At 41.6% G+C, this 26,921-nt stretch overlaps 2 protein-coding genes across 27 annotated transcripts in view; one reads left to right on the forward strand and one right to left on the reverse strand.

The window, feature by feature from the left end:
- LRRFIP2 (LRR binding FLII interacting protein 2) overlaps positions 1-24,006 on the forward strand; it is a 133,126-nt gene extending 109,120 nt beyond the window's left edge. For 6 of the 15 annotated variants that reach the window (XM_063612224.1, XM_063612248.1, XM_055283426.2 and 3 more), the window contains 6 exons: positions 7,789-7,921; positions 9,953-10,002; positions 21,243-21,363; positions 21,846-21,925; positions 22,501-22,605; positions 23,047-24,006. In XM_063612224.1, the coding sequence (XP_063468294.1) occupies positions 7,789-7,921; positions 9,953-10,002; positions 21,243-21,363; positions 21,846-21,925; positions 22,501-22,605; positions 23,047-23,157 (600 nt within the window). In that variant the 3' untranslated portion in view covers positions 23,158-24,006. Of the gene's footprint in view, positions 1-511; positions 605-7,404; positions 7,507-7,788; positions 7,922-9,952; positions 10,003-21,242; positions 21,364-21,845; positions 21,926-22,500; positions 22,606-23,046 lie in introns of all 15 variants that reach the window. The other 9 variants (XM_055283364.2, XM_055283375.2, XM_055283389.2 and 6 more) reach the window with 2 other exon arrangements.
- A 2,155-nt stretch (positions 24,007-26,161) lies between these two features.
- Positions 26,162-26,921, reverse strand: part of MLH1 (mutL homolog 1) — a 56,157-nt gene continuing 55,397 nt past the window's right edge. For all 12 annotated transcript variants that reach the window (XM_055283339.2, XM_055283320.2, XM_055283330.2 and 9 more), the window contains one exon: positions 26,162-26,517. In XM_055283339.2, coding sequence (XP_055139314.1) covers positions 26,350-26,517 — 168 coding nt within the window. In that variant the 3' untranslated portion in view covers positions 26,162-26,349. The remainder of the gene's footprint in view (positions 26,518-26,921) is intronic.

Here is a 26,921-nt window from a genome sequence, read left to right on the forward strand (position 1 = left end):
ATATAATTTTAAAATAATACAAAATTCATGGTGTTCTTGCTGTCATAGATTCTGCTAACAAATTCAAAATGATCAGTTCTGCTTAAAAAATAAAATTCAAAACTGCTTGTTCTCTAAGAAAAGATCATTTGTTCATAAACAAACCTAAATTTCCCTCTCTAGGCATGTAAGTTCTTGTTTGGTAAAAAGGCAGTTATCAGAGAAAGAATATACATATGGAGCTGTATGTACACAGAAATTCTAGCTGGCTTGCTGCCACATAGCTGTGGTTGGAACAGTTATTCTTGGTTCCTTTGCTTACTTTTGTAGGGGCAAGCCAATAAGAATCCTGTGGCCAAGACTGTGAATGTCATCTTTTCTTTTGGCAAACCAATTTTGCTTTTCCTGTTCATCACAGACTTTCCGTTTTGGTTAAGTTTCTTTATCGGCTTTATTTTTGTTTCCTCCCTTGAACCTCCTCTCCCTTTTCTTTCTGCTCTTTTATTACTTCTCTTCCCCTCTTCTTCTGCAGGAGAAGCAGCGCATGCAGCAGAAAATAGACACCATGACAAAAGAGGTGTTTGACCTCCAGGAGACACTTCTTTGGAAAGATAAAAAAATTGGGGTATGAGATGAAGTTGGGCTTTGGTTAGAAGCTCATTGATGAGGACTACAGTAGAATTTAACCTAGAGATTGAAAAAACCTGTCCTTTTGATTATTCTTGAGCATTAACACGGTACGAAAAATGAGTAAGTAGGAGGTAGAAAGAGACTTCCATAGGAAAACCTGACGTTGTGCCTGGAAAGAACTCTTCTTTTCAGCAAACACTAGGCTTGTAAAATGTGTAAGTAGGAACTTTTAAAGGAAGTTTCTCTGTATTCCCTTAGGATTCTTTTTTTGTTTTGTTTTGAGACGGAGTCTCACTCTGTTGCCCAGGCTGGAGTGCAGTGGCATGATCTCGGCTCACTACAACCTCTACCACCTGGGTTCAAGTGATTCTCCTGCCTCAGCCTCCCGAGTAGCTGGGATTACAGGCACACACCACCATGCCCAGCTAATTTTTTTGTATTTTTATTAGAGATGGGGTTTCACCATGTTAGCCAGGCTGGTCTCCAACTCCTGACCTCAGGTAATCCACCCACCTTGCCCTCCCAAAGTGCTACAGGCGTGAGCCACCACGCCTGGCCTCCCTTCGGATTCTTATTCAGAAACAGCCACAGGTATTCAATTCAAACTCTGTGGTTAACTTGATATCCTTACATTACAGGAATTTGGAAAAGAAGAGAGTAATGGTGGGGAGAAAGTTATTAGCATCCTATAAATCCTTGGTGAATAAAATAGGAAGAGATTAAAATCAATTCAATTACAGAAATGGATAGGAATGTAAGACTTACTAGGGTGGCTGTCTCTAATTATAACCACAGAACTCCCCCAAGTAAGGGCCCAGATAAATGAGTGTCTTCATTGCTATTTTGCTAAGCCTTGCAGGTAGATTCCATGTACACCAAAAGCTGGAAAAAATTCCCTCCAGTTCATCTCATGTGGCCTTTGATTGGCAGTCCCATCACCTGGCTGAGCTCTCTGTTCTACAGTAGGGGAACCACTTAGCCATAGTTGCCAGAGGCTTACCTTGTCAGGGAAGGGCAGAGGAAATAGAACATGTAAGAAAAGTCTTGTTCTGCTTAAGGTTAGGGGGAGTAGGGAATAGTTGTTAAAGATCCCTGAGAACATCTCTGAGAGACAGGTCTGGATATGAAACCCTGTAGATCATACCCTCAGAATGTTGTTAGGAACATTCTGAAGCCCAACCAGTGGTCAGCAGGATCCAGTCTTTTTCATCACTTCAAGGACCTCTCTCATTAATATACACATGGGAAGATTACATTACCTCGTAAGAGTTTGTAGGCTCATGCCTGTAATCCTAGCACTTTGGGAAGCCAAGGCTCGAGGATCGCTTGAGGCCAGAGGATTGCTTGAGGTCAGGAGCTTGAGACCAGCTTGGGCAACATAGTGAGACCCACCCTGTCTCTGCAAAAGAATTTTAAAATTTGTAGAGCATGCACCTGCCCCAGCTACTTAGGAGGCTGACGTGGGAGGATCACTGGAGCCCACATGATGGAGGCTGCAGTGAGCTATGATCGTGCCACTGCACTCCAGCCTAAGCAATAGAAAGATACCCTTTCTTTAAAAAAGTTTGTAGACCAAAAATTTAAAGAACAAAAGCTACTTTATAGATAATTCTCTGACTTTCAAATTGCTGAGTATTAAAAATTCCATCTAAACCTAGAAAAGCCTTCTGGGGAATAAATCAATAATTGTTAGGTGTGTTTTGAAATTATGATTTTAAAATTGAAATTTGAAATTGAAAAGTGAAATTTGATTGTTGAACCATTGATTTTATTTAAATTTTTGCTTGGGAGAGATAAGATGTGAAAAAACATGTGGGGCAAAGTAGGTAATTTAAAATTTTTAGTTAAAATCTGGTCACTATCTAGAATGGGCTTCTTTTAGGACTTTACATAATTTTCTTTAACACAGATCTGTAGGCCCAGGATTTCTAGCTTGTATGAGGGCCTTAGTATTTTAAACTGATAGTCTTGAACCAGCCATAGAAATCCCTCAGATGTCTCAGTTTAAAATATAAATTATTTGGCATTTAATTGGAAAATATTTTATTTTAGTATTCTTTTTTGAGATGGAATCTCTCTCTCTCCCCAGGGCTGGAGTATAGTGGCGCCATCTCAGCTCACTGCAACCTCCTGGGTTCAAGCAATTCTCCTGCCTCAGGCTCCTGAGTAGCTGGGACTACAGGTGTGCACCACCACGTCCGGCTAATTTTTGTATTTTTAGTAGAGATGGGGTTTCACCATGTTGGCCAGGCTGGTCTCAAACTCCTGACCTCAAGTGATCCACCCACCTCGGCCTTCCAAAGTGGTGGTATTACAGGCATGAGCCACTGTGCCTGGCCAGAATTTTAGATTTACATGCAGTTGTAAGAAATTAAATAGGGCTGGGCATGGTGGCTCACACCTTTAATCCCAGCACTTTGGGAGGCCAAAGAGGGTGGATCCCTTGAGGTCAAGAGTTCGAGACCAGCCTGACCAGCATGGTGAAACCCTGTCTCTACTAAAAATACAAAAATTAGCCAGGTGTGGTGGTGCACACCTGTAATCCCAGCTACTTGGGAGGCTGAGGCATGAGAATCACTTGAATCCGGGAGGCCAAGGTTGCAGTGAGCCGAGATCATGTCACTGCACTCCAGCCTGGGCAACAGACCAAAACCCTGTCTCAAAAAAAAAAAAAAAAAAAAAAAAAAAAGAAGAAAAGAGAGGAAATCTAACAGAGAGATCCTCTATATTCTTTGCTCAATCTTCCCCAAATGTAACATCTTACAAAACTATAGTACAATATCACAACCAGGATATTGCCCTTGATATGGTGAAGATACAGAACATTACCATCAATATAAGGGATTTCTCCTCCTCTTGCCTTTTTATAGTCATAGCCTTTATCTCCCCTTCCCCTCCCAAGCCCCAAGAACCACTAATCTTTTCTTCATTTGTATAGTTTTGCTCTTTTAAGAATGTTATAAAAATGAAATTACATAGTATATGTTAACCTTTTGGAATTATCCCTTTTCACTCTGTGTAAGTCCCTCAAGATTCTTCCAAGTTGTTGAATCACTAGTTGACTCTTTTTAATTTTAATTTGAAAAATTGTGCTAAAATACAAATAACATAAAATTTACCATTTTAACTATTTTTAAGTGTACAGTTCAGTGGCATTGAGTACATTCATGTTGTTGTGCTACTGTCACCACCATCAGAACTTTTTAGTCTTCCCCAGCTGAAATCTGTAACCATTAAACAACTCCCCATTCAGTCCCTTCTCCCAAACCCCTGGTGGAATGGCAACCACCATTCCACCTTCTGTCTCTGTAAATTTGACTACTGTAGGTACTTCATATAAGTGGAATCATACAGTATCTGATTTATTTCACTTGGCATAATGACCTCAAGGTTCATGTTGCAGCATATGTCAGAATGTCCATCCCTTTTAAGGCTGAATCATATTCCATTGTATGTATATACCACATTCTTTTGTTGATATATCGACACATCTACCTTTTGGCCATTGTGAATAATGCTGCTGTGAACATGGGTATTCAAATAACTCTTCAAGACTCTGCCTTCAGTTGTTTTCGGTATGTACCCAGAAGTGGAATTGCTGGATCATATATTATTCTGTGTTTAATTTTTTTGAGTAACAGCTATATTGTGTTCTGTAGCAGCCGTACCATTTTACATTCCCACCACTAGTGAACAAGGGTTCCAATTTCTCCATGTCCTTGCCAACATTTGTTATCAGTATAATACAAGGGCAATGGTCCTTCCTTGACTTTTAAGACACATTTTCAGTGTGGTCAGTAACTACTTGTCTCTAGCTTCATTTTTAAGATTTACATTTAGTAACTTAATGAAGAAATATGTCCATTATTCCCAGGTTAAAGTTCAGTTCATTAGTGGTCTTGCCTCTAGCTCCACTGCGGTTCTAAACACCAGGAGCCCATGTATAGAATAGGTGCATACGAAGAACTTGCATACCTCTATAGCCCAGCATAAACTCCACTTCCATTCTGACCAAAGATATTTGTTCCCCAGTACAATTATGTGGAGAATTAACCCCTTGCCCAAAAGTTCAGCCCATTATACACATCCTTTTGGCTTCTGGATGGTAGGATTTGAGGTTAGGTCAGGGATAAAGAATTATTTTGAACTCTACAAGCGTGTACTTTTTACCCTAAAAAAAATCTACTGTAGGAGCTATTGTTGCACACAAACACAAGGGTAGTGGTTATATGGTCAGGTAATATGGAGGGTTTTAGATCCAGCGTGAATACATTTGATCCAATTATAAGGTATTTTAGTAGTCTTCAAACTTTGTGGTGAAATGCGTGAATTTACAGGATGTATTTTATTTTCCCATCTATAATTATGGGAAGAGGAAATTAAAAAGTCCGAAGGTAAAAATAAAACCCAGTGCAATAAGATGTGGAAGAGGAGCAAATGTCATGTATATCATTTGCTAGAATTCCTAGTTTCAAATTGGCCTGTTCCTCAGAGGTCTTTTATATTCAGTGGTGTTGTTTATATGGAGCATGTTGTGACAGTGATCATTTACCCACTTATATGTGGTGAAACATGACTATGCATGCAGATACCAGTAACCAAAAATACCTAATCCATAAAGATTAAAGTGACACTCAACACATGGGAAAGTATTGTTGTGCTTTGTTTTCCCAATGTTTCATTTATTATTAATTATTAACATAATGGAGTGTTAACACTAGCTAGATGGTACTAGAAATGCACATTGTTAATTCACAGGCAGACTTGAGACACATCATATAGTGTGAATGTAAATTGTTGAAAAGAAGTCAGATATTGACATTGCAGTTTGGATAAGTAAAGAGTAGGATTTGCCCTATGGACTCCTTTCCTAGCATCATCTGGGCTAACAATAGGGAATATAATGTGGCCTTCATAGAGCTGTGATATTTAAAAAACTATTTAAGGGCTTTGGAAACAAAAACAACCGATTCATTTTCTGGTTTTGCCACTTACTGTGACTTTGGGCGAAAAAATATAACCACTCTGCGCCTCAATTTTCTGATCTGTTAAATGGGGATAATACAAGTACCTCACAGGATATGTAGAGGTTTCAAATATAAAATAATGTATAAGAGAGAAATTATATAAAATAGTGCCTGCCATATAATTTGTGCTATACAAATCGTAGTTGCTATCATCCCTTATTTACTTGCTCCCTATTTGGTTGCAAAACAGGATGATAATGATTTTTTAAATTGCCCAATTATTCAACTATCAATTTCTCAGCAATTCGCTGTCCCACTTCCAAACCCAGTGAACTGAGAGGAAAGTTACCTGATATAGTTTAACTTCTTGGATTAATGGGAATGCTAACAGAAGACATTAAATATATGAACAAAAATATTTGGGGAAAGGCTTTTTCAAATAGGCCAGTTATCAGATTCCTGCATAGACTACTTACCTTGGGTGTATTTTTAATTCTGGGTTATTTTCTTTTACAATAGATTTTATTTTTTCATAGTAGATTTTATTTTTCATCGATGACCAAAGTATGTTCCTGCTTCTGCATTGTCCTCAGCTGACAGTTGTGAGATTAAGGAGATGGCAGGGAATTTACAAATGAAATGACCAACCTGATTCTCCTGAACTGTCCCTGCTATCTAGGCATTACAGGCAATGCTTTACCTTGATTTATGCCTCTGCCCTTGGGATGGGTGCTGTTATCCCTTCTGTTTCTCAGGTGAGGAAACTGAGGCATAGGACAAGTATGTGCCAGGACCCAAAAGCCTGATTCTGAAATCCATATTCTGTAACTGTTCATAGCTTGGCTGTATTTATTTTGTCAGTGTTTTGTTTTGTTTTTCACATTTTGGGAGTATAACAGAAAGCCAAATGAGTCTCAGTTATATTTAATTAAATTGTCAGAAGTTGATCTTTGAATCCTTTTGGAGGTTGACTATTTTGAATTAAGTGGTATTTGAGTATTTTGCCACACTACTTGAAGAAAAATCTACAGCCAATATTTAATTAAAATACCTTATGTATAATAGTTATTTTTATTCCAGAACTATTTTTTAAAAAATCAACTGTATTCTTGAATAAACTATTTTAGTTAAACATGAAATGTGGGGTTTTTTTTTGTTCACCAAATAAAAATGTACTTAGAGGCCGGGCGCGGTGGCTCACGCTTGTAATCCCAGCACTTTGGGAGGCCGAGGCGGGTGGATCACGAGGTCAGGAGATCGAGACCACGGTGAAACCCCGTCTCTACTAAAAATACAAAAAAAATTAGCCGGGCGTGGTGGCGGGCGCCTGTAGTCCCAGCTACACGGAGAGGCTGAGGCAGGAGAATGGCGTGAACCCGGGAGGCGGAGCTTGCAGTGAGCCGAGATCGCGCCACTGCACTCTAGCCTGGGCGACAGAGCGAGACTCCGTCTCAAAAAAAAAAAAAAAATGTACTTAGGCAGTCAGTAAGGAAAGCTTTATTTTACTCTGGCTGCTCTCTCTATCTTCCTTTTCCTGTTTTATTTTTTTCATTGACTGGAAAGATTTACTTCCCTGCTTGATGTGATTAAACATGTTTTGCCAAATTTATGCATGAGAACCAGTTTCTATGAGAACTCTCTTCTGGAGATGTATATCCATGTAACTCTGTATCTCCTCCCATATCTGACTGTTTGTTTCCAGTCTTTTGACTGCTTCCTTGCTTTTTATGCCTTTATCTTTGCTTATTTGAATTAGGTACTTCTCTGCTACCTTTCACCTGCTCTTTTTCTGTGCCATTGTTTCCCTTGCTACCTTACCTAAAACCAGGCCCTAGAGAAACAGAAAGAATACATTGCCTGCCTTAGGAATGAGAGAGATATGCTCAGAGAGGAGCTGGCTGACCTGCAGGAGACAGTGAAGACGGAAGAGGTATGTTAGCATTAGCCTGGAGTTCAGGTCCCTCACTGCTTTACTCTCTATCTTCCTTCCTTTCATCCTGCCATCTTTCCTAGCCTAAATACAAACTACAATGTTTATTCCCTAATCCAGATTTGGTAGGTTTAAGCTATTTCCTCCACAGAGCTATATTTCATGTAACTGATTCTAACCAGGTTTTACCTGTAGCAAACATGTATTGTTGCAGAGTGACCTCACAGAGCTTACTGCTTCCATATGGGCCTTTTGTGATGGTGGATTTTTCTCCCCCTGCAGAAACATGGCTTAGTTATAATCCCCGATGGCACTCCCAATGGTGATGTCAGTCATGAACCAGTGGCTGGAGCCATCACTGTTGTGTCTCAGGAAGCTGCTCAGGTCTTGGAGTCAGCAGGAGAAGGGCCATTAGGTAAGATACTGGTTGCTATGTTGACTTGGATTAATGTTACCTTATTGGGTTTTCTGCTTTTTCATATCCCAGCTTGGAAAACAAAAACAGCATAAGGGCTGAGACTCAAGTAGATCCTTAACGAGAAGAATCTGGGCAATTGGCACATTGTCTTCAGACATCCTTGACCTTGGGAAACCAGCATCTGGGTCATTGTAAGGCAATAAGTGTAACTGTAAGGCCCGTGGATGGAAGTACTATAGGCCTATACACATTGGTTTTTACTTAACTACAAACTTTTCTGCAAAAAGATAGTCTAGTATACCTGTGCTAGGGGAGCAGTAGGCTAGCAGGAGACTTCTCAAGTGTGTTGTAAGTTTCTCATCCTTGGAACATCTGGTTTTATGTTCTACTACTTACCCCAGGGTTCTGTACCTCTTTTCTACCACATTTCTTAAGCCAAGAAACAGATGACCGAAAAGATATCAGAGAAGTATGACTTCCAGAGCAGGGCTTCCCAGACTCTTAAAGTCTAAACCTCTTAAATTTAACCCTTTGAGAATCTGACACCTCTCTCCAGGAAACCACAAAGTTGCTGACACCTCTCTCCGAGAAATCAAAGTTGCCCATCCATTGACCCCACAAAGAAATCTACTCTAGAGGAAGAAAAATGGCACAGATAGCTACTGTATCATTAGCTCACTTTTATTGTTTAAAAAAACAATCTTTTTTTCATTTTTCATCTTGTTTTCATATATGTGTAAGCTTCTTAGAGGAGTGAGAGATACAAGTGTGAAGCAAACTGAAAAACATTTTAAAAGTTAGTAAGCACATTCTCTAATGTGGAGCATTCCAGAAATGTGACTGTAGGGCACTTTGAATAAAACACGATGCTGAGTGAGCAAGAGAGATCTGGAGAATGGAACGAGAGTCTGGCTATAGGCAGCCCAGGGTGTTTCCCTGCTGTTTTTTCCCTCGTCTGCAGGTCCAAGCAGGCAGATCTGCTTGGAAGGTGCAGAAGAAACCAAAATCTGTATTTGGCTGTGACCCTAATTGTTTACAGAGGGTAGTGGTTGGCTAGGTGTCAGCTGCTTTTTTAAGTGAACCACGGTATCTCCTCAGCTGAAGGGGCCTATTTTAATGCAGGCTTGGGAAGAGTCAAACCTCCACAAGCTAGGAGTGAGCCCTAATGATGCTGCCAAGCCGCAGATCCACCCATGGATGCCCACATTTTTTTTTTTTTTTTTTTTTTTTTTTTTTGAGACAAAGTCTCACTCAGTTGTCCAGGCAGGATTGTAGTGGCGCGATCTCAGCTCATTGCAATGCACAACCTCTATCTCCTGGGTTCAGACGGCTTCCCGAGTAGCTGGGATTACAGGTGCCTGCCACCACGCCTGGCTAATTTTTGTATTTTTTTAGTAGAGATGTGGTTTCACCATTTTGGCCAGGCTGGTCTTGAACTCCTGACCTCAAATGATCCCCCAACTAGGCCTCCCAAAGTGCTGGGATTACAGGCATGAGCCACCACGCCTGGCCTGGCTGCCCACATCTTGGAGTGGGTCCCCTTCCCTCCCTACTAGCTTCTGGGGACTTTGCTTCTTCCAGCATTGTGCTCCTCTCTTTTCTCTTCTCTAGCTTCCTTTGCCCAGTCCTGCTGTAACCCCATCTTCTTTCACATATTTGGATCTCTACCGCTAAGGGCTCAGCCTTTAGGAACACACTTGACATTTGAGTTGTCTGTCTACTAGTGAAAGCTTGAAACAAGGAAATGACCTCCTTTGTACTTCAGTTTGTCTTTAAGTGGCAAATCACTGCTGTGGGGAACAAATGTTGGATTTGGTGCCCTGATAAATATCAGTTGTGTGGAAATACGTTTTAGATGGTTAAGAACTTTTCTGTAATGCTGTTAACACCTGTATTTCTTTGGATAGTCAGAGCTGTAAGTAATGTAATTTATCAGATAATATTATGTTTATGAGTTTGAAAAATTTTTAATTGTTTATATACTACATCATCACATATTTAGTTTACGATCTTTTTCATTTGTTTTAGATGTAAGGCTACGAAAACTTGCTGGAGAGAAGGAAGAACTGCTGTCACAGGTAAAGGCATTCTTATTGGAGTGTAATATAATTTTAACAAAGTTACATGGTAAAATACTAGCTAATTGAAATGTTCATTAAAAAGAAATATGCTTATTTCAAACATCAGTACTCAAGTGACATTTGAAGGATAGATAATTCATATTTTACCTCTTTGTTATTTTCTGTTCTTAAAACATTTTTTTAAGGACACATAGTTTAAGGAGTCATATAGTTTTTTACAAAGTTTGTTATGAACACAGCAGTCCCCTGCCCTGGCTCCTCTGACCTCGCCCCTGACCATTTCTGTTAAATGCTTTTAGCTGATTCTTGTGTACCGTCCTTGTATCTCTGTATAACATACTTACGTTGCGTCTTGATTGTTCTGCTTCAGGCATTGCTATATTGACATCCTTTTATGGAAGATGAGGATTTAGCTGTTTTTCATCCTTTGTCCCTGCCACACACATACTTATTTTCCACTCTCATATCCTCCTAATAAAGGAACAGTGTAATTCCAGCCTGCTTGTGTCATTAGGACCCTCTAAACACTACTCACAGTGGAGCTAGGTTGCATTCTAGGATCATCTCCCTGAGAACTATTAGTTTCCGCTAAAGTTAATGTTATGGTTTTTCTTTGTATTTGCTTGGTTTTCTATCATCAGTTTAGCCACAGAATCTCCAACAGTAGATTAATCCCACTATTTTCAGATGCATCTGGTGTTCTTTCAGTTCCAGTTTGTTGAATCTTGGTGCATCTGACTTGTCCCTTTCTAAACTAATGGCTTGCCCTCTTGGTACATAGATGTGGTCACCCTTTATTGGCATCTGGGGATTTTCTTTGCATGTGATTTAGGTTGGGTTCCCTTTTTCCAGTGTCTCATGCCTTTCTCCTTATTTATTCTCTTACTTTGGTACATATTCCAGTAGCTTCCTGAGAAGAGGGTTTGTGGATTGTTAATTGTTAATTTTTCATGACCTTGCAGGCCTGAATATGTCTTCATTTTACCCTCTCACTTGATTAAAATAGTTTGGCTGGGTAGAGAATCCTGAGTTGCCATTGTTCTCCTTAAGATTTTTTTAAAAGACATTTCTTCATTGTGCTGTGACTTCGAGTATGGCTGTTGAGTTTTCATGAACATTTTGAGTTCTGATCTTTTCTGATTTGTGATCTATTTTTCTCCTATTTGTGGAAGATTGTATCCTATTCTCTTTCTCTCCAGTGTTCTGGCGTAATTTGAAGATAGTCATGTGATTTGAAGTTTTCTCTTTTTTTTTCCTTTGTTTTTTTTTTTATTATTATTATACTTTAAGTTTTAGGGTACATGTGCACAATGTGCAGGTTTGTTACATATGTATCCATGTGCCATGTTGGTGTGCTGCACCCATTAACTCCTCATTTAGCATTAGGTGTATCTCCTAATGCTGTCCCTCCCCCCTCCCTCCACCCCACAACAGTCCCCGGAGTGTGATGTTCCCCTTCCTGTGTCCATGTGTTCTCATTGTTTACTGAGAATGATGATTTCCAGTTTCATCCATGTCCCTACAAAGGACATGAAGTCATCATTTTTTATGGCTGCATAGTATTCCATGGTGTATATGTGCCACATTTTCTTAATCCAGTCTATCGTTGTTGGACATTTGGGTTGGTTCCAAGTCTTTGCTATTGTGAATAGTGCTGCTATAAACATATGTGTGCATGTGTCTTTATAGCAGCATGATTTATAGTCCTTTGGGTATATACCCAGTAATGGGATGGCTGGGTCAAATCGTATTTCTAGTTCCAGATCCCTGAGGAATCGCCACACTGACTTCCACAATGGTTGAACTAGTTTACAGTCCCACGAACAGTGTAGAAGTGTTCCTATTTCTCCACATCCTCTCCAGCACCTGTTGTTTCCTGACTTTTTAATGATGGCCATTCTAACTGGTGTGAGATGGTATCTCATTGTGGTTTTGATTTGCATTTCTCTGATGGCCAGTGATGATGAGCATTTTTTCATGTGTTTTTTAGCTGCATAAATGTCTTCTTTTGAGAAGTGTCTGTTCATGTCCTTCGCTGACTTTTTGATGGGGTTGTTTGTTTTTTTCTTGTAAATTTGTTTGAGTTCATTGTAGATTCTGGATACTAGCCCTTTGTCAGATGAGTAGGTTGCAAAAATTTTCTCCCATTTTGTAGGTTGCCTGTTCACTCTGATGGTAGTTTCTTTTGCTGTGCAGAAGCTCTTTAGTTTAATTAGATCCCATTTGTCAATTTTGGCTTTTGTTGCCATTGCTTTTGGTGTTTTAGACATGAAGTCCTTGCCCACGCCTGTGTCCTGAATGGTATTGCCTAGGTTTTCTTCTAGGGTTTTTATGGTTTTAGGTCTAACATTTAAGTCTTTAACCCATCTTGAATTAATTTTTGTATAAGGTGTAAGGAAGGGATCCAGTTTCAGCTTTCTGCATATGGCTAGCCAGTTTTCCTAGCACCATTTATTAAATAGGGAATCCTTTCCCCATTTCTTGTTTTTGTCAGGTTTGTCAAAGATCAGATAGTTGTAGAATGTGGCATTATTTCTGAGGGCTCTGTTCTGATCCATTGATCTATGTCTCTGTTGTGGTACCAGTACCATGCTGTTTTGGTTACTGTAACCTTGTAGTATAGTTTGAAGTCAGGTAGCGTGATGCCTCCAGCTTTGTTCTTTTGGCTTAGGATTGACTTGGTGATGTGGGCTCTTTTTTGGTTCCATATGAACTTTAAACTAGTTTTTTCCAATTCTGTGAAGAAAGTCATTGGTAGCTTGATGGGGATGGCATTGAATCTACAAATTACCTTGGGCAGTATGGCCATTTTCACGATATTGATTCTTCCAGCCCATGAGCATGGAATGTTCTTCCATTTGTTTGTATCCTCTTTTATTTCATTGAGCAGTGGTTTGTAGTTCTCCTTGAAGAGGTCCTTCACATCCCTTGTAAGTTGGATTCCTAGGTGTTTTATTCTGTTTGAAGCAATTGTGAATGGGAGTTCACTCATGATTTGGCTCTCTGTTTGTCTGTGATTGGTGTACAAGAATGCTTGTGATTTTTGTACATTGATTTTGTATCCTGAGACTTTGCTGAAATTGCTTATCAGCTTAAGGAGATTTTGGGGTGAGACAATGGGGTTTTCTAGATATACAATCATGTCATCTGCAAACAGGGACAATTTGACTTCCTCTTTTTCTAATTGAATACCCTTTATTTCCTTCTCCTGCCTGATTGCCCTGGCCAGAACTTCCAGCACTATGTTGAATAGGAGTGGTGAGAGAGGGCATCCCTGTCTTGTCCCAGTTTTCAAAGGGAATGCTTCCAGTTTTTGCCCATTCAGTATGATATTGGCTGTGGGTTTGTCATAGATAGCTCTTATGATTTTGAGATACGTCCCATCAATACCTAATTTATTGAGAGTTTTTAGCATGAAGGTTGTTGAATTTTGTCGAAGGCCTTTTCTGCATCTATTGAGATAATCATGTGGTTTTTGTCTTTGGTTCTGTTTATATGCTGGATTACATTTATTGATTTGCATATGTTGAACCAGCCTTGCATCCCAGGGATGAAGCCCATTTGATCATAGTGGATAAGCTTTTTGATGTGCTGCTGGATTCGGTTTGCCAGTATTTTATTGAGGATTTTTGCATCAATGTTCATCAAGGATATTGGTCTGAAATTCTCTTTTTTGGTTGTGTCTCTGCCTGCCTTTGGTATCAGGATGATGCTGGCCTCATAAAATGTGTTAGGGAGGATTCTCTCTTTTTCTATTGATTGGAATAGTTTCAGAAGGAATGGTACCAGTTCCTCCTTGTACCTCTGGTAGAATTCAGCTGTGAATCCATCAGGTCCTGGACTCTTTTTGGTTGGTAAGCTATTGATTATTGCCACAATTTCAGAGCCTGTTATTGGTCTATTCAGAGATTCAACTTCTTCCTGGTTTAGTCTTGGGAGGGTGTATGTGTCGAGGAATTTATCCATTTCTTCTAGATTTTCTAGTTTATCTGCGTAGAGGTGTTTGTAGTATTCTCTGATGGTAGATTGTATTTCTGTGGGATCGGTGGTGATATCCCCTTTATCATTTTTTATTGCGTCTATTTGATTCTTCTCTCTTTTCTTCTTTATTAGTCTTGCTAGCGGTCTATCAATTTTGTTGATCTTTTCGAAAATCCAGCTCCTGGATTCATTAATTTTTGAAGGGTTTTTTATGTCTCTATTTCTTTCAGTTCTGCTCTGATTTTAGTTATTTCTTGCCTTCTGCTAGCTTTTGAATGTGTTTGCTCTTGCTTTTCTAGTTCTTTTAATTGTGATGTTAGGGTGTCAACTTTGGATCTTTCCTGCTTTCTCTTGTGGGCATTTAGTGCTATAAATTTCCCTCTACACACTGCTTTGAATGTGTCCCAGAGATTCTGGTACGTTGTGTTTTGTTCTCGTTGGTTTCAAAGAACATCTTTATTTCTGCCTTCATTTCGTTATGTACCCAGTAGTCATTCAGGAGCAGGTTGTTCAGTTTCCATGTAGTTGAACGGTTTTGAATGAGTTTCTTGATCCTGAGTTCTAGTTTGATTGCACTGTGGTCTGAGAGACAGTTTATTATAATTTCTGTCCTTTTACATTTGCTGAGGAGAGCTTTACTTCCAACTATGTAGTCAATTTTGGAATAGGTGTGGTGTGGTGCTGAAAAAAATGTATATTCTGTTGATTAGGGGTGGAGAGTTCTGTAGATGTCTATTAGGTCTGCTTGGTGCAGAGCTGAGTTCAATTCCTGGGTATCCTTGTTAACTTTCTGTCTCATTGATCTGTCTAATGTTGACAGTGGGGTGTTAAAATCTCCCATTATTATTGTGTGGGAGTTTAAGTCTCTTTGTAGGTCACTCAGGACTTGCTTTATGAATCTGGGTGCTCCTGTGTTGGGTGCATATACATTTAGGATAGTTAGCTCTTCTTGTTGAATTGATCCCTTTACCATTATGTAATGGCCTTCTTTGTCTCTTTTGATCTTTGTTGGTTTAAAGTCTATTTTATCAGAGACTAGGATTGCAACCCCTGCCTTTTTTTGTTTTCCATTTGCTTGGTACCTCTTCCTCCATCCCTTTATTTTGAGTCTATGTGTGTCTCTGCACGTGAGATGGGTCTCCTGAATACAGCACACTGATGGGTCTTGACTCCTTATCCAATTTGCCAGTCTGTGTCTTTTAATTGGAGCATTTAGCCCATTTACATTTAAAGTTCATATTGTTATGTGTGAATTTGATCCTGTCATTATGATGTTAGTTGGTGATGTTGCTCGTTAGTTGGTGCAGTTTCTTCCTAGCCTCGATGGTCTTTACAGTTTGGCCTGTTTTTGCAGTGGCTGGTACTGGTTGTGCCTTTCCATGTTTAGTGCTTCCTTCAGGAGCTCTTTTAGGGCAGGCCTGGTGGTGACAAAATCACTCAGCATTTGTTTGTCTGTAAAGTGGTTTATTTCTCCTTCACTTATGAAGCTTAGTTTGGCTGGATATGAGATTCTGGGTTGAAAATTCTTTTCTTTAAGAATGTTGAATATCGGCCCCCACTCTGTTCTGGCTTATAGAGTTTCTGCCGAGAGATCAGCTGTTAGTCTGATGGGCTTCCTTTTGTGGGTAACCCGACCTTTCTCTCTGGCTGCCCTTAACATTTTTTCCTTCATTTCAACTTTGGTGAATCTGACAATTATGTGTCTTGGAGTTGCTCTTCTCGAGGAGTATCTTTGTGGCGTTCTCTGTATTTCCTGAATCTGAATGTTGGCCTGCCTTGCTAGATTGGGGAAGTTCTCCTGGATAATATCTTGCAGAGTGTTTTCCAGCTTGGTTCCATTCTCCCTGTCACTTTTAGGTACACCAATCAGATGTAGGTTTGGTCTTTTCACATAGTCCCATATTTCTTGGAGGCTTTGTTCATTTCTTTTTATTCTTTTGTCTCTAAACTTCTCTTCTCGCTTCATTTCATTCATTTCATCTTCCATCGCTGATACCCTTTCTTCCAGTTGATCGCATTGGCTACCGAGGCTTCTGCAATCTTCACGTAGTTCTCGAAACTTGGCTTTCAGCTCCATCAGCTCCTTTAAGCCCTTTTCTGCATTGGTTATCTTAGTTAAACATTCATCTAATCTTTTTTCAAAGTTTTTAACTTCTTTGCCATTGGTTTGAATTTCCTCCCGTAGCTCGGAGTAGCTTGATCGTCTGAAGCCATCTTCTCTCAACTCGTCAAAGTCATTCTCCATCCAGCTTTGTTCCATTGCTGGTGAGGAACTGCGTTCCTTTGGAGGAGGAGAGGTGCTCTGCTTTTTAGAATTTCCAGTTTTTCTGCTCTGTTTTTTCCCCATCTTTGTGGTTTTATCTACTTTTGGTCTTTGATGATGGTGATGTACAGATGGGTTTTTGGTGTGGGTGTCCTTTCTGTTTGTTAGTTTTCCTTCTACCAGACAGGATCCTCAGCTGCAGGTCTGTTGGAGTTTGCTAGAGGTCCAGTCCAGACCCTGTTTTGCTGGGTGTCAGCAGCAGTGGCTGCAGAACAGCAGATTTTCATGGACCGCAAATTCAGCTATCTGATTGTTCCTCTGGAAGTTTTGTCTCAGAGGAGTACCTGGCCGAGTGAGGTGTCAGTCTATCCCTACTGGGGGGTGCCTCCCAATTAGGCTGCTCGGGGGGTCAGGGACCCACTTTCGGAGGCAGTCTGCCCGTTTTCAGATCTCCAGCTGCGTGCTGGGAGAACCACTACTCTCTTCAAAGCTGTCAGACAGGGACATTTAAGACTGCAGAGGTTCCTGCTGTCTTTTTGTTTGTCTGTGCCCTGCCCCCAGAGGTGGAGCCTACAGAGGCAGGCAGGCCTCCTTGAGCTGTGGTGGGCTCCACCCAGTTCGAGCCTCCTGGCTATTTTGTTTACCTAAGCAAGCCTGGGCAATGTCGGGCGCCCCTCCCCCAGCCTCGCTGCTGCCTTGCAGTTTGATCTCAGACTGCTGTGCTAGCAATCAGCGAGACTCCGTGGGCGTAGGACCTTCCGAGCCAGGTGCGCGACACAATCTCCCGGTGTGCTGTTTTCCAAGCCCGTTGGAAAAGCGCAGTATTAGGGTGGGAGTGACCCGATTTTCCAGGTGCCGTGTGTTACCCCTTTCTTTGACTAGGAAAGGGAACTCCCTGACCCCTTGCGCTTCCCGAGTGAGGCAATGCCTCACCCTGCTTCGGCTCGCGCACGGTGCGCTGCACCGACTGTCCTGCAACCACTGTTTGGCACTCGCTAGTGAGATGAACCCTGTCCTCAGATGGAAATGCAGAAATCACCCGTCTTCTGCGTTGCTCACGCTGGGAGCTGTAGACCGGAGCTGTTCCTATTCGGCCATCTTGGCTCCCGATTTGAAGTTTTCATGTGTGATGCTGTGCCCCTGTCAATTCTAGAAGCTCCCATTCTTTAGTTCTGGAAAATTTCTTGAATGATTTTGTTACTGATTTTTTTCCCCTCCCATATGCTGTGATCTCTATTTTGGAACTCCTATTCGGTCATTCAACAAATGTTGAGTGATATTCTACTATTTAACATGCACTATTCTAGGCACTGGGATATTTCAGTGAATAAATTAGTTTAGAAAAAAAAATTCCTGCCTGAGAGACATTCTAGTAGGAAGACATCAGACAATATTATATGATATGTTAGAAGGTTTATGTGAATGCATTTATTGTATGTGTTTCTCTGGCTACTTACAGCAGCATAGGGGCAGGCATGGAGTGGGTAGAGAGCTAGATTTTACTAGGACAGTATTAATGGGGCAGGAGAGGTGAGGAAGTATGTAAGAAAATGATTACAATGATGGACCTTGAAATTAAACTGGATGAAGAGGATTCGGGAGATATTCAGGAACACATCAAGGTATAGTAGAAAGAAGATGTAATCTGTAGATTAGTGGTACCAGTGTGGTTGAAGGGTTGTTGGAATTCGGGTCTAGAGAGAATGACCTAGAAAGATGAGGAATAGTGGTTAGAGAGAGGATACATGGAACTAAATTGTGTAGGGATTACAATTGTCTAATGATGAGATCTGGTATATGACTGTGGGAGTGAGTAGCTGAGGGCAAGAAGGGATAGATGGCAAGATCCTTGGAAGGGAAGTGGGTTAGTCCATTTTTTGCTTTGCTATAAAGGAATACCTGAGGCTGGGTAATTTATAAAGAAAAGATGTTTGACTGGGCGCAGCAGCTCATGCCTGTAATCCCAGCACTTTTGGAGGCTGAGGCAGGTGGTTGAGGTCAGGAGTCGAGACCAGCCTGGCCAACATGGTGAAACCCCAACTCTACTAAAAATATACAAAAATTAGCCGGGCATGGTGGTGGGTGCCTGTAGTCCCAGCTACTTGGGAGGCTGAGGCAGGAGGGAGGTGGAGGCTGCAGTGAGCCAAGATTGCACCACTGCACTCCAGCCTGGGGTGGCAGAGTGAGACTTTGTCTCAAAAAAAAAGAAAAAAAAAAAAAGAAGAGCGGTTCAATTGGCTCATGGTTCTGCAAGCTGTACAGGAAGTATGGTGTCAGCATCTGCTCAGCTTCTGAGCTCAGTTTCCTGAGGCCTCAGGCCAGGCTGGTCTTGAACTCCTGACCTTAGGTGATCCACCCACCTTGGCCTCCTAAAGTGCTGGGATTACAGGCATGAGCCACCGCGCCCAGCCAGCCTCAGGAAACTTCTCATCACGGCAGAAGGTGAAGGGGGAGCAGGCACGTCATATGTCGAGCGGAAGGCAGAGAGAGTGGGGAGGCAACATACACTCTTAAACAACCAGATCTTGTGTGAACTACCAGAGCGAGAACTCACTCATCACCAAGGGAATGGTGCAAAGCCATTCATGAGGGATCTGCCCCATGATCCAGATACCTCCTACCAGGCCCCACCTTCAGCACTGGGGAATACATTTCAACGTGAGATTTGGAGGGGACAGACATCCAAACCATAAGAGGAGATACCAGACATTGAGAGATCATTTGTAAGGGAGATCCTGTACTTAGATGTACATTGAAATTGCCAAAAATTAAGACAGGAATAGTCTAGAGTGAGTGCAAGTTGGGAGCTATTTAATAAATGGTGATGAAGGAATGGGATTTTGGCAATGATAAGTAGTTAGTGTATATAATTTGAAGAGATGAGATTAAGACCTGGGACTTTTAGGGAAGACAGAGGGAAAATACCAGCAAGGAAAGCAAGAGGAAACCTATTCCATTTCTAGATTCAGTGGTAGGAGGCTGTGGAAGTATTTAAAAAAAGGGCCGGGCATGGTGGCTCATGTCTGTAATCCCAGCACTTGGGGAGGCCGAGGTGGGCGGATGACTTGAGGTCAGGAGTTCAAGATCAGCGTGGCCAACATGACGAATCCCCGTCTACTAAAAATACAAAAATTAGGCGTGGTGGCATGCACCTGGAATCCCAGCTACTCGGGGGCTGAGGCAGGAGAATCGCTTGAACCCGGGAGGCAGAGGTTGCAGTGAGCTGAGATCACGCCACTGCACTCCAGTCTGGGCCACAGAGCAAGACCCTGTCTCATAAAAACAAAACAAAAACAGTGTTTTGAGAGAGCTGCAGAAGCAGCAGGATTCTTAAGGGAGAGGGTTCTCATCAGAGCACGAGGGTAAAGGGGGGATGCTCAGAGAAAAGACTGAGGACAGAGGGTGTTTGCTGATGATGGACTGATAATTCTAGAGGGCACAGTGGAAAAGTTTCAGGCATTGGGAAAGGTTAGGAGATGAAGGTTAGTGGTCGTACAGACCCTTGTGAGGAGGAGTGCCGAGGAAGGATATGACCCTTTTCGAGATGCACATAAATAGGAATGATGGAGATAATGAGATTTGTCCTGGTTCCCTCAAGGCAGCTAATGACGGTGACCCTGTGTGTTGAAAGGACGGAGGTGTCTGGGAAGTATAGTTAGTCCCAATGTAGATCTTACCCTTTTCCCATTGGGAAGTGGCAAACTTAATCTTAGTGCAGAGGCCTCCCTTTGACCCCTGTTGGTGGAGTTAAGGACAGCTGGGGAAGCCATCTCTATATATCCAATTATTATTATTATTTTTATTTATTTATTTTTTTGAGATGGAGTCTCGCTCTGTCACCAGGCTGGAGTGCAGTGACGTGATCTCCGCTCACTGCAACCTCCACCTTCCGGGTTCAAATGATTCTCCTGCCTCAGCCTCCGTAGTAGTTGGGACTACAGGCGTGTGCCACCATGCCCCACCACTAATTTTTGTATTTTTAGTAGAGATGGGGTTTCACCATGTTGGCCAGGATGGTCTTGATCTCTTGACCTTGTGGTCCGCCCACCTCAGCTTCCCAAAGTGCTGGGATTACAGGTGTGAGCCACCGTGCCTGGCCCCAATTATTTTTATATACAGGATGTTTTCTAAGTAAGAAAATTTAACCTATGTCTAAAAGTAAACAACAAAAAACTGCTCATGGAATCTTCCATTTTGAGAAATAACCTCTTGAATATACCCTATCAATTACTGTTTATATTTTTGTTTTAGTTTTCTAGAGATGAGGTCTCACTATGTTGCCCAGGTCGGTCTCAAACTCCTGGACTCATGTGATCCTCATGCCTCAGCCTCCCAAGTAGCCGGATATATAGGTACATGCCACTGTGCCTGGCTAGAATTTTCTATTTTAAATAAAAGTAACAAAAAATACCCCAAAGATGTACTGTTCCATAAGCAGACATAAATTTAAAATATGGCTATTTTCTATTGGGACACCTGGTCCTGGGGCTTGCTCTTTTGGATGTTTGTTCATAGCTTCTCTTTTTCTTTTTTTTTTTTTTTTGAGACGTAGTCTTGCTCTGTCACCCAGGCTGGAGTGCAGTGGCGCAATCTCGGCTTACTGCAAGCTCCGCCTTCCGGGTTCACGCCATTCTCCTGCCTCAGCCTCTCCGAGTAGCTGGGACTACAGGCGCCTGCCACCACGCCCGGCTAATTTTTTTGTATTTTTAGTAGAGATGGGGTTTCACCGTGGTCTCGATCTCCTGACCTCGTGATCCGCCCGCCTCGGCCTCCCAAAGTGCTGGGATTACAAGCGTGAGCCACCGCACCCGGCTGCTTATCTTTAGCACCTCGGACGATGTGTGTCTCCTATTAGGCACTCAAGAAAATAGGTTTTGAATGAATGTGGCTGATACGATAAGGGTCTGCTTTGTTCTATGATGTGACCATAGAATAAGCATCAGCTTCATTTGAGAGATTGGATCTTGCTGATGAACCTTTATTTTCCTTTCAGATTAGAAAACTGAAGCTTCAGTTAGAGGAGGAACGACAGAAATGCTCCAGGAATGATGGCACAGTGGGTGAGCTGGCAGGACTGCAGAATGGCTCAGACTTGCAGTTCATCGAAATGCAGAGTAGGTGCCAGGGGACTGTGTCCCAGGGGTGGGTTTGTCAGCAGGTTGCTGGTGTCTTGTAATACACTTTTCTTTTTTTTTGAGACGGGAGTCTCGTTCTGTCACCCAGGTCAGAGTGCAGTGGTGCAATCTCGGTTCACTGCAGCCTCTGCCTCCTGGGTTCAAGTAATTCTCCTGCCTCAGCCTCCTGAGTAGCTGGGATTACAGGCGCCTGCCACCATGCCCGGCTAATTTTTGTATTTTTAGTAGAGACAGGGTTTCACCATGTTGGCCAGGATGGTCTCCTCTATCTCTTGACCTCATGATCCGCCCACCTTGGCCTCCCAAAATGCTGGGATTACAGGCGTGAGCCACCGCGCCTAGCCCTGTATTTTGTAATCTTAAGACTGCATGGTCCTCTCTGTGCCACAAAGGTACTGCCTGATGGCTCATACCGTCATCTCTGACAGGTGAAGAGAATTCATTGTCTTCTTCTGTTCTAGGAGATGCCAATAGACAAATTAGCGAATACAAATTTAAGCTTTCAAAAGCAGAACAGGATATAACTACCTTGGAGCAAAGTGTAAGTACTTCTGTATGGTACCAAGTGATTTAAATGTCCTTCCTACATCTAAGTGGCTAACAACCCACGAGTGCCTGGGTTGCCTTTGCAGTTGGATCAATAATAGTTCTGTATTAAAATAGAAAAGCCAGCAGAGAGCACTTGTTGGGGCATTTTAGCCTTCTGTTTTCTCTAAAACCATAGGAAACTATAGCTATCATTGTTTTTGTAGATATTTCAAGTGAATTCAAGATCATCATTTGTAATGAAATCCCTTACACATTCCAAAAAGTGTAAACTTTTCCATTTAGTGAGTCTCTTCCTATATTGCTTTGGCACTGAAACAATATGGTCATAATAAAATTTAGCATGGGAAATTGGCCCTAAAATGACTCTACAGCTGTAATCTTCTCTGGGGACATTTCTTGATTTATAAATAGCAACTGAGTTCTGAGAGGACTTATGACTCACCCTTAGGGGACTTGTTAGTGTTAGATTACTTGGCATTTATAATGACATTGTATTTCCATCTTGGCTACCAAGAAGTGGTGACTTCTAGTGCCCAGTACTAGAGGCCTGTGTTCTCATACTTACAGATTAGCCGGCTTGAGGGACAGGTTCTGAGATATAAAACTGCTGCTGAGAATGCTGAGAAAGTTGAAGATGAACTGAAAGCAGAAAAACGGAAGCTACAACGAGAGGTACTTCTTTTAATATGCTTCTTGGAGAATACATTCCTAAAAAGAAAAAATCTTTTGGAAATAATTCTTAGCTGTGTAAGAAATTTGATACTTAAGGAAACAGCAGTGGAATCACTTAACTAATTTGTGTTGGTTTTTGACCTGCATAGTGACCGCTATTTACTTTTATGTTTTGGTCAATTAGATATTAAGTAAAAAGTTTTTATTTCTGCTTCAGATCAGGTCTGTTTCTCCAACTTCTATATATCCCTTCTGTGATTAAAACAAACAATCCTCAGTATCATCATTTAACACCTCTAACTGATAGAAAAAATGAGGCTGTGGGTCCTGCGCAAGGCCATCACAATTAGCAGTGCTTTCATTTCCCAGGAAGTTGAAAATAGAGTAGCACTGGATGTTGTTTCTGACCACATGTAGTGACTGCAGTCTCCCTGTCTCCAGTTACGAACAGCACTGGACAAGATTGAGGAGATGGAGATGACCAACAGCCACCTGGCCAAGCGGCTGGAGAAGATGAAGGCCAATAGGACAGCACTTCTGGCCCAGCAGTAGGAAAGCTACCCTTCAACCTGGGTGATGCTCCCTGGGGCCCTACCTAGAGGGACTGACTTTTGTCCATTGACACAAACCCCTTTTAGTACTGTTTTGAGTTTTGTCATTAAAACAGCCACCTTTGTATTTTATAATTTATGAGAGAATGAAGTCGTTTTGAATCTTCATGAATGAACACTTTGGTTTCTGTTATAGTTTGATTCTAGGCTAGAATCAGTCCATGCTGTTTTTATTTTTTATCTCCGTAATTGTAGAATCATGTTTACTCAACATTTTTCCCCAGCTGCCTCAGTAACTGGGCACTCGGAGGCCTTGGCACGGGTTCTGGAGGACAGACAGCAATTCTATGAGTGCTCACTGAGATACTTGCTGGAGACCTCAGAAAACACAAGTGCCTTCTCCACGGTGCAATTCAGACTTCAGTGATCTCCAGTGGTCAAAAGACATTTACCCTTAATATCAGACAACATTTATATTTTAGTGAAGAAACAAGTTCTTGGGTGGGGAATCTATGTTTCACTCAAATTTATATGTTTGGAGGAAAAAAGCCTTTTTTTGTAAAATATTTAAATTTATATAAGAAAATGTTAGAAAAAAATATGAAGAGTGTATATAAAACTTGCTTTATTGCATGGGGCAGGGGAAGTCCAGGCCTAATACTCTTAAAGTAAGAGTTGGGTCCTTTTTTCTTCAATACAACTGTGCTGTACCTTGTAAAGTATTTTATCATCTGCTGCTTATTTGTGGAATGAAACCTCAAACAAACCCAAAGGGGGAGGGTAGGGCAGGGCAGGCAGATCAGAAATCTGCCTGCAGATTCTATTAAATACACCCTTTTGCCAACCACAATTGGCTACTGACATGTTCATTTTGTTACAGGAGACTTTAAAACAAATCATGGCAACCACATCCCTCTTGTTTTGTCTCCTTCTCAAGGAAAAACAATCTGGAATGTAGAACTTTTAAAGACTTGAGTTTCATCTTTAGAGGTACCCTGTCCAAGAGGTTTTTTTAAAATCATGGAGTGCAACTACTTTGCAGAATTTATGATTCTCTTTTGCTTTTAGTACCTAGGTGGTTTTATTGAAATGATTATTGTATCTTTAAAGTGCTTACACAGAAAATATATTGGGGGAAAACCTAGTGACTAAAGGCACGTAAGATAATAAAACTAGACTTTAAAAAGGTAACTCAAAAGTGAATAAAATCTCTAATATTTTTCCTTTTTTAATTAGCCCTTCATTTAAAAAATATGGATACCAATCTCCTGAATTGAGATGATTTTCTATACATTTTCTTTCTTTCTTTTTCTTTTTTTTTGAGACAGTTTTTTGCTCAGTCACCCAGGCTGGAGTGCAGTGGCACGATCTCGGCTCACTGCAACCTCTGCCTACTAGGTTGAAGTGATTCACCTGCCTCAGCCTCCCAAGTAGCTGGGACTACAGGTGTGCACCACCACGCCTGACTAATTTTTGTATTTTTAGTAGAGATGGGGTTTCACCATGTTGGCCGGGCTGGTCTTGAACTCCTGACTTCAAGTGATCCGCCCACCTCAACCTCCCAAAGTGCTGGGATTAGAGGTGTGGGCCACTGTGCCTGGCCTCTTTTGTTTTTTTTTTTTTTTTTTTTTTGAGAGACGACAGTCTCGTGCTGTCACCCATGCTGGAGTTAACCTCCGCCTTCTGGGTTCAAGCTTGATTCTCCTGCCTTAGCCCCCCAAGTAGGTGGGATTACAGGTGCCTGCCACCACACCCTGCTAATTTTTGTATTTTTAGTAGAGATAGGGTTTCACCATGTTGCCCAGGCTGGTCTCGAACTCCTGACCACAAGTGATCTGCCTGCCTCAGCCTCCCAAAGTGTTGGGATTACAGGTGTAAGCCACCGTGCCTCAGCCTATACATTTTCTAATAGTAGCAAGTTGTGTGGTTGGGGGTGGATAGAAAGGTATTCTAAAATGCAGGTTTGTTCTAGAACTCCATGCCAGCTAGAACCAACATACTGTGTGGCCCAGCTCTTGAAGCTCAGAAAACCCCTCTTCCTCTCCACTCAAGGTCACTCAGCCTGTGCACCACCTGGGCTCATGGAACCTCACTTCTGAGATGCCCTGGTCTACTTCGTGAAGTTCTTATTGTTCAAAACTGACCTTGCCTATTTTGTGGCACAATAAATACGTCTGTAACATTTTGTCTTCCTAGTCTTTCCAAGTGAAATTGCTCCATTTCTTCATAAGATGAGAGTAGTCTGTTCTTTATCACTGAACTTTCTTCACTGAGTCTTGGAATATGGATTTTACCTTAAAACCATAGACATTCTTCCTTCCTGAGCTGAATGCTCTATTTCTCTAAATGTAGGCTAATATTAAGGAAGCTTATTTTGTCACTCACAGTTTAAGTTTATATTTTTACATCATCCTTCAAATAAGATTACCTAGAAACTTCTTTATCTTAAGCTATTAGTACTCACAGTCACTAACAAAGTGGGCTAACTTAAAAACTCATACTTATGCTGGCCGCGGTGGCTCATGCCTGTAATCCTAGCACTTTGGGAGGCCGAGGCGGGAGGATCACCTGAGGTCAGGAGTTTGAGACCAGCGTGGCCAGCATCGTGAAACCACACCTCTACTAAAAATACAAAAACTAGCCGGGCATGGTGGCAGGCGCCTGTAATCCCAGCTACACGGGAAGCTGAGGCAGGAGAATTGCTTGAACCTGGGAAGCGGAGGTTGCAGTGAGCCAAGATCGCGCCACTGCACTCCAGCCTGGGCAACAGAGCAAGAGTCCGTCTCAAAACAAAAAAAACAAGAAACTCATTATAGATGAAGTAAGGACTATTTTCTTCAAGTTTTTTTCCTTAATAATTAGCTTTGGTTATTGTAGACACCAGATGATCAAATCAAGCTTTCTCGGTGGTCAATGCCATCAGAGGCCGTGACATGTTCAAGACATCTTTTTGGCATCTGAACTGACACAATATATACATAATAAAATTTAAATAAGAAATTATGTTAGGACACATCTGACTATTTATTTATAATCAATCCACTGTGTATAAAGGAATGCTATCAGTTAGAAGGCAAGTGTAAGTCTTAAGTGCTACCAACACCTATGTTGGTACACTTTGTATACCACACTTTGATACAACACTTTGTATCGGAATACAACAACACATCCCACAGTGCATAAATGACCATATTTAACACCTCTCGAAGACTTTGTATAGATCAGGCAGGTTAGCAAGCTGCAGGATATTTCCATCTTCTGTGAAATGTTTAGGAGGCAGAATGTGTGAGCGCAAGGCTTTATAGACAATGTGTTCCACAGTCCACTTCCAGGAGTTTGGAATGGAGCCAGGCACTTCACTCTGGAAAACACATTAGATGACATAAGCCTCCCTGTTTGCATCCCAACATATACTGGTGTCCTGGCTGATGGGATGTGCACTGGGCCTGGAAAGACTTGGTGTTATCTAGGGCTTTTGAAGTGGATCTTGTGGGCCAGCCTCTCAGGGGATCCCACAGGCCTAAACACAAGAGGATTTTTTTTTTGTTTATTTAGAAACACTTGCTCTGTCACGCAGGCTGGAGGGCAGTGGCATGATCATAGCTCTACAGCCTCAAACTCCAGGGCTTAAACCATCTTCCCACCTCAGCCTCCTAAAATGCTGGGATTACAGGTGTGAGCCACTGTGTCCAGCCAACATGAGGTTTTTATGGGAGGAAAAGAAGCCACTGCTCTGTGGGACTGTCTCCTATGGAACTTTTGTTT

Source organism: Symphalangus syndactylus, chromosome 1, assembly GCF_028878055.3.
Source record: "Symphalangus syndactylus isolate Jambi chromosome 1, NHGRI_mSymSyn1-v2.1_pri, whole genome shotgun sequence".
NCBI lineage: Eukaryota > Metazoa > Chordata > Mammalia > Primates > Hylobatidae > Symphalangus > Symphalangus syndactylus.